Source organism: Mercenaria mercenaria, chromosome 10 (assembly GCF_021730395.1).
Source record: "Mercenaria mercenaria strain notata chromosome 10, MADL_Memer_1, whole genome shotgun sequence".
Taxonomy (NCBI): domain Eukaryota; kingdom Metazoa; phylum Mollusca; class Bivalvia; order Venerida; family Veneridae; genus Mercenaria; species Mercenaria mercenaria.
In genome coordinates, this window is record NC_069370.1 from 55,177,115 (window position 1) to 55,185,196 (window position 8,082).

Consider the following 8,082-nt stretch of genomic DNA (forward strand, 5'->3'; position numbering starts at 1 on the left):
CTGGGTAGAACCTTCTCTTTTAAAACATATTCAAGAGTACCTTTAGAAGTGCTCATGAACACTGGATATAAAATCATTTTCTACCTAACGAAATACCGTCATCAAAGCATCAAGACTTACTTTTAAAAAGTACTTTCCAGTCTCCCCATACCAGGGGGTCGAGCGTAAAGTGTTGTTGTGGGAGTCTTTATGTGAGGAGTTGTTGTTGGAATTAAAATGGCGGAAATGACGTTTTTTTTTGTAGAGAATTTTCTGAAAACTTTGTAAGTGTAACTTTGCAGTTTTCTCTTAATTTCAATATGGCCAGTCCAGAGAGCTATGTTCTGGCTTTAATCGGCATCAATTGTTGGCTAAATAGATTTAAGAATAAAAGAAGATTTAAGAATAAAAGAAAATAATGAAGGCACCAGTTGGCCGATTGGGGTAATATTTTGAAAGACCTTCACTTTTTTGACCCCCTGCATACAATAATCTCGAACTGGGGGAAGCTGATAAAAATCTCCAGGGAAAATCACATGAATTCCTCCAAAATACATTTGCCCTAACAGATCTGCATAAAAACTCAACAGTTTCAAACATTTTCTGACTAACCATAGAACATTCAGAGTTTGGCACAGGTAAATGTTCTTCCGAATCTGCTAATACCTTTCGTCTTCCACGATCAATTTACTTAATTCTGTTTTGGGAATACCCTCATCATCTATACCGCAGCATTTGTGCAGTCTGGCCATATTCATACTAAGTAGCCGCAATTTCAGTGCTAAATGTAACATAAAAATTTCCCTCGTGCGGCAAGTTCTTTTGCTAGCATCTTCAATACATAGTTCTTTACACTGTCACATTGACGAGTTGGGACAAGAACAACCTGAATGTGTACCATGTCAGACACCGCTTACTATTAAACATATTTTAGTATACTGTGTGGACTTCGTTCCACAGCGCAGTACATACTATGACGTTCAATCTTTGAAAGAGTTGTTTGAAAAATTTCAGTCAGCAATATCTTGTCCTTTTTAAAGAAGATAGGCATTTATCACAAAGTCTGAAATCATATATTTTTCTTTACACATTTTGCAATATTGTTGTTTGTCACTAATGTTTTAACCCTTTATATACGTTTTCGCATAAATGTTTTTAGACGTGCTTTACAATTCACTTTACATTTTATATGTTTATACATTTTTACATAATTGTTTTTTAGAGATGCTTTACAATTTACTTTTTCAAAGCGCTTGTTTTCGGCGATATATGGCCTTTTTGTGTCGGTTCGCCCTAAAATCTAACTCACTCACCCATATCATGGCCATTTGTCGTAGTAAAAATACGCCTTGACTACGGCTATACATGACTTCATAACTTTAGTACATACTAATTAAGTGTCTTCACACATCTCTGTGTTTCAAAATGCAATTGACAGATCTCGGGGAAAATCGCATGTGCTGTAATTAAATAATTAATCGAGTAAAAGTCAAAGCTCCATGTTCAACGTTATATAGCAGTAGATAGTGCTGATAAAAGTATTTTTGGTATAATTTCTGAAAAAAAATATCGCGATGACACACGTGTCAATGTTGCCTTATTTCCAAATGAAAATATACATTTTGTTCTTTGTTTACACATATGCATTATTGATTTCCTTAGCTCTGCGTTGCCGGGCGCCACGGACCAACGGAGTGTGGAATTGACTTGCGCAAAATCACTTGCACAAGATTAAAATAACGAAGAGTTGCTGATTTTAGTCCATGACAGGTAATAACATGTATATGGCTGGAAAGATTACAAGTGCTGGATCGATGGACACCAATAGTATGTGTGTTTGTGTAGGATTAAGTTAAATAAATTTGTTCAGAACAATGAGGGAAAATTTGGAATCTTCAGTAGATTTAGGCCTGGGTATTTTTTAAATGTCACCAGATACTTACCTGAAACCTGTTCGTGTTTGTCAGATATGTCTGTGTGATGATAAAATGCAGAAAAATTGCTACCCAATACTACTATAAGCTTGTCTAATCCGAAATTATTATACATATAACTTAATGCCACCAAAGTTGTCATATTTTGATGACTTTAATTCTTTTCTATGCTAGCTTAGGTCATTTTAGTAGTCATTATGTATGTACTAATAAATCATCCCAAAATTAAGTTTTTTAAACTACCGACAAAATAGGTTATTTAGTTACACAGACTTCTTAAATTAAGATGGCCACCATTTTCCAAATTTCCAAATAACTGCCTTAAATTCGATCAATCTTCAAAAGTCAAAGCTATAACAGAACTCGTCCGATGTTACAGAGGATTTTTACCGCTTACAAAATTACCACCTGAAATCGGTTACACATACAAATATTGATGAGCTATTACTGTTCAAATATTCAGTCTTAAATAACAAGTCAAAAATGTTTTCAAGGGAAATGAGTTTGGTTATTCAGATAAATCTAATAAAGATACTGTCCTGTCATTTTCAAACTGCCTGTCAGAAATAAGTTTGCAAACATAGATCTAAGTAAGAAGTCATCTGATTTTGTTAAAATAATTTCAGTTGAAGTGAGTGAGTGAGTTAGATTTTACGGCGAACCGACACAATTTCAGTTGAAAACTACGTTACCAATATCAGCTACTTTTCTTGTTTAATCACGATGGTGCCATTTTCAAAATGCATACCGTAAAAGACGTTACAATATAATTTAAATGCTGCTTTTATTTCTTTCAAAACTAAACACGTTACTCTCAATTTTCATTTAAAGGACTTGAATATATAGCTACAATGTAGTATTAATTTGTATCAGAATGGCTGCTTGATAGATGTTACATATACAGTGTATCCTAGTAAAATAATTATAACGAGAAATAGAGAATCGAACGTATAATGAAATTGTCACCTTTCTTTTTAGGGTATGCTTTACAATTGGCGTTTGAAATATAAATTCTTCTCGGCGATATATGACCATTTTGTGTCGGTTCACTCACTCGCTTTCTTTTAAGTCAAGTAAATAAAAAATCATTGCACTTACAGTTACGTTTTTTTTTAACATTTGAAAGGATTTATAAAGTTTATCTTTGCATTTTTCTGTCAGAATTCAGCAAAGTATTTACGACCGCACTATCTGATTACACAAACGGAAATGATGATAAACAATTCTAAACATATCAAATCAATCAATATATATAAAAAGTTCAATTTCCAAGGAATAATGAATAACAGCACGAGTTGTTTTCAGTAATTTTAATTTTTCACTGCAAGCGCTTTCAATTGTTCATATCTTCAGGCAGTTACATTTTGAAATAATACAATGACGTAACGTCATAACATAAAATACGGGAAACGTCGTAAAAAGACTTATTTTATGATCTGATATTTTATAATTGTCATCCCTCTAACAGCGACAGTCGAAAGTTACCACGCTGTTCCGAAACGTTCTATTATTTGGACTAGTGTGTACTGTGATTTATCCTCCATTATTTTGGTCCTTCGAAGTTTTGCCGTTTTGATTGCCCCATCACAAATAATCTGAACGTCGCATTATTTCGATGGGTGAATACATTTCAGAGCTATAGCGTAACGCAACGGAGAGAACTGGGTTGACACTAGCCCAAGCTGAAGCAGTTTTCTGTCTGCATAGACAACACTGTCCTCCAATCAATAGGTTTGTGGCAAGAAAGATTGTGGTAAAATTATCTGAATGCAACCGAAGACATTTACCTGATTTCAACGCCTGCAACTATGACTAAAACTGTCCTAATTTCTCTGTATGTATAGTTCTTCATAAAAAAGTTTCTGATCACAGCCTCAGCTAAGCCATTCCCGCCCTTTCTGACGGTGTATCAGAAAAATTCACCCACGGGGATGTAGTAAGAAATAATCCCATACACCGGGCGACAATGCGAGGTTTTACTAATTCTCGCAACTATGTATCATTATTAAAGCGGAATTTTAATTTCCCGATGCGAGAATTAAGTGACGATAATTATCGCCCTAACAACCTGGCGAGGATGGTTAAATCTTGCATGTATATATGGTTTTGGACAAGGCGACAATTATCGCGTTGTCGCGTGTTGGCGAGACGAGAATTAAAGTGGCACGAACAGGATTCCGTAGAATTGACCCTGTCTAGAAAGACGTTGCTATCAGTCATATTCTGTTTCAGATACACGCCATTTTGCTAGAAAGGGCTAAATTTAAAGCAGTTGTATTTGTAACTGATTGCACTTTTGGAAATTGTTCTGTAATTCTCTTTTGAACGCGTACATGTACATGAAAAGAGTGACATGTAAATATTATACAACAGCAATAATAATATCTTGGACACAAACGATAAAGCAGCTGGGCACCAGAAAATGACAATATATTTGACAGATTGATGATTCAAATTCAATTTATCAGCAAGTCGAAGGAAAAAGAATACGATAGACATCAATCTGTTTCATAGAGTTGTCGTTTCTGACCGTCAACGTCTATGACGTAGCACATTTGCGTCGCGCAACAACAGTAGAAATTAAATCCGACATTTAGGCCCTTTTTTTTTAGCTCACATGAGCACGAAGTGCTCAATGTGAGCTTTCGTGATCGCCCTGTGTCCGTCGTCGTCAACAATTTGACTGTTTACACTCTAGAGGTCACAATTTTGGCCTAATCTTAATGAAACTTGGTCAGAATGTTACCCTAAATAAAATCTTGGACGAGTTCGATATCGGGTCATCTGGGGTCAGTAACTAGGTCATCAAGTCAAATCAAAGGAAAAGCTTGTTAACATTCTAGAGGTCACAATATTGGCCCAATCATAATGAATTTTGGTCAAAATGTTACCCTCAATAAAATCTTGGACGAGTTCGATACTAACACCTCGGTCACAAATCACCCGGCCGCCGGACGATATCTAGGCATCGGACGGACTGTACACGCCGGAGCCGGTCGCCGTCCGATGAGTGGGACTGTAGTTTGCACAAAAGGGTGCCGGCCGGGCATCTGCCGATGATCGGCCGGCAATCGGACAGTTCGGGAAAACTTTTGGGTGGGGCATCGGGTTATTAATCGGACGGCGAACGGCCGATTATCGGCCGGGTATCGTCCGAGCGCCGCAAGGATGCCGGAAAATTTAAATGAATCGTAAGTTGTCCGGACGGCAATCTGGCGGGCATCGGCCGGACTCCACGAGGTTACTGTTGCGCGCCGTCTGGAAAATGGTATATAAATAATATATAAATCCTACAGTCTTTCATTCGCAGACAGAAAATTACCAGTGATCGATTCATGAACCGGCAGCAGAGAATAGCGAGGCTGAGGGAGAGGCTAGCAATAGCTAGACACCGCCTCAACATTGCGGTAGCTGCTTTGGTAGCAGAAGAGGAAATTGAAGCCCGACAGCGACGTCAAAGGCGATGGTGGGTTAAGCCTTGGATTCAGCGACGACCCCTCTATGGGCAGTACGAGACGCTGATGCAGGAGCTGCGTCTGGAGCACCATGGCGATTTCAAGGCTTATTTGCGTATGGAGCCAGACATGTTTCAAGAGCTATGTGCAAGAGTCGGGCCTCGCATTCAAATGAGTCAAGAGTAAGTATAATTTCTCTGACACATGTAATGTTTTGATTTAAGAATATTTGTTAAATACGACTATGCATAATGCTAATATCATACATTTTGGTGTTTTCAGTGGACGGCCTCCTTTGAGCAGCGGCATAAAGCTGGCCATCACCTTGCGCTTCTTGGCCACCGGCAACTCTTACCGTTCATTGGCGTTCGACTTTCGAGTGACCCACAACACGATATCCCTTTTTGTGCCTTCCGTGTGTCGTGCCATCGTGGAAGAATACGAGGACGAAGTCTTCAGTACACCGTCAACCCCTGATGAATAGCGTGAAGTGGAAGCGGCGTTCAGAGAACGGTGGAACTATCCACACTGCTGCGGGGCAATCGACGGGAAACATGTGGCCATCAAGAAACCGAAAGACAGTGGATCCCTATATTACAATTACAAGGGTTTCTTCTCCATCGTGTTGTTGGCAGTGTCAGACGCTCAGTACAAGTTCTTGTGGGCGAAGGTTGGTTCACCTGGCTCCAACTCGGGACTGTGGTATATTCAACGATTCTCAGCTGTCACAGGCCCTTGTAAGTGGTACAATAGGTTTCCCAGAGCCAGACCCTCTGCCTCATGACGATCTGAACATGCCCTACTTCTTCGTGGGTGACGATGCTTTCCCTCTGCGCACATACATGATGAAGCCCTACGCCAATCGGTACCTCACGGTTGACGAACGTATACATAATTACAGGACATCAAGAGGATGCAGGGTCATCGAAAATGCCTTTGGCATACTCGCAATGAGGTTTCGCTGCCTACTTATTACCTTGAGCGTTGTTCCGGAGACTGCCATCTGGATCACAAAGGGCTGCCTGGTGCTCCACAACCTTATGAGGATGAGGTATCCAAACCTTCAAAACGTTGATGCTGATCAGGAGGACGATGACCATTTGAACAGTTTTTCAGTCACATAACGGTGGTCAGTTAACCTGCTCACACTGTTCTGCAATCCTGGACATGCTCTGTCGAAATGAGCGGTTTACCAGTACGAAATGCACATACTCCCGTAAAGTAACTGACAACTTCACTACTTGGAACAGCGGTAGGCACCGAATGGCGTAGAAGTAATTTCATTACCAACTGCTGCGGAAGTTATGTGGCCGGGCCGAGGTTCGAATTCACGACCTCAGGATTGGTAGGCAGATTTCAGGATTTTAACAATTACCTCTGTGATGCTTGCCCGGGACTCCTGTACTTCCCTCCTGCTCTCAGCAAGGAACTGGCTAAGGACTTCACTGATGTCTTTCTTTCCCTCGTTCCTTTTGGCCTTCTTAATAAGTGGAGGCTCGGATACCGGGGGAACAGCACTGCAACTGGCGGGGGCTGCGCTAGAGCTACGCTCTGAAGACACTAACGCTGTGTCTGTTTCGTCATGGTCTTCGTCAGGTACTCTCACCTATAGGCATAAACAAGGGTAAGCATATAAAAACTTACCTATAATGTTAACTTGCGATAGATCATAGCTGAAGATATTCAAACGAACACTTACATACAGAGTGTAAACAACGGATCCGAGGAATAAGGTGTGTGTGTGTGGGGGGGGGGGGGGGGGGGGGGGGGGAAAACAAGGGGATAAGAGGTTAACCTCATTGTTAGGGTCGGTCTATGTTACTTTTTTGCTACAACATTTATTAAGACATGACCTGCACATGAAGCTTTCATGTTAAATATGTTTTAAGTATGTTTGCCTATCATATAGCATCGCCTGGTCAATGGAATAAACAACATTTTTACTCCTTACCGATCCTAAGCAAGAGCTGGAGATCTGTTCATCGCCGCCCTTGTAATGTGCAGATAGGAAGGCATACCGCTCCAGCTTGTACTTCTGCAGCGCTGTCATTCGTGTCAGCCCGTCTCCACTTTTTCCCTTGAGCCGTTTCTTGAGTTTGAAAAAGTCGGTCCGCATGTTGGTGAACTTGCTCCATATTCGATCGGCTGTAAACAAAAGAAAAACACAGCAATATAATGAATGTATTAATTTACATACAATCGAAATGTACATAAACTGTATTCTCGTACACCAGAGTGCACATCAATGGTTAATATGTCTAGGATTTAGACAAACCACTGATGTACGAAGTTGTCTGAACTGCTGCTAAAGAAAACTGTACATTTTAGCAAAAGTGTCACCAAACATGTTTAACTTACGATCTATTTCTATCTGGTCGCCAAATTGTTTGAGGAGTTCAGCTCTCTTCACCCTGTCTTTGTAATCCTTGTGGGTCAGGTCATAAAAGATCGGATTTTCTTCAAAAAACTGGGCAATTGCTTCAGCATGCTCGACGGTTATCTCTGGCTGCGATACTTGTTCCTTCTCCTGATCGTGTTGTTCCGCACAGGCTGATCGGGGGGGGGGGGGGGGGGGGGGGGGGGTCTGGCCGTGAATCAACTTTCCTTCTCGGCATCTTGACTTGAAATGAAAAGCTGAAGATGCATGGCGGAACCTACCTACCCACGTGATCCGCAAAGCGCTGATCGGAGTCCTTCGGTCTCACGGCGAACAC

General features: G+C 40.5%; 1 protein-coding gene across 1 annotated transcript; it reads left to right on the forward strand.

Annotated features, from left to right (window-relative positions):
* The first annotated feature begins 5,157 nt into the window (after nucleotides 1–5,157).
* Nucleotides 5,158–6,368, forward strand: LOC123561515 (uncharacterized). The gene is made up of 2 exons (XM_053516748.1): nucleotides 5,158–5,550; nucleotides 5,651–6,368. Exons 1-2 carry the CDS (start codon nucleotides 5,249–5,251, stop codon nucleotides 5,850–5,852), a joined length of 504 nt encoding a protein of 167 aa, XP_053372723.1. The 5' UTR covers nucleotides 5,158–5,248; the 3' UTR covers nucleotides 5,853–6,368.
* The last annotated feature ends 1,714 nt before the right edge of the window (nucleotides 6,369–8,082 follow it).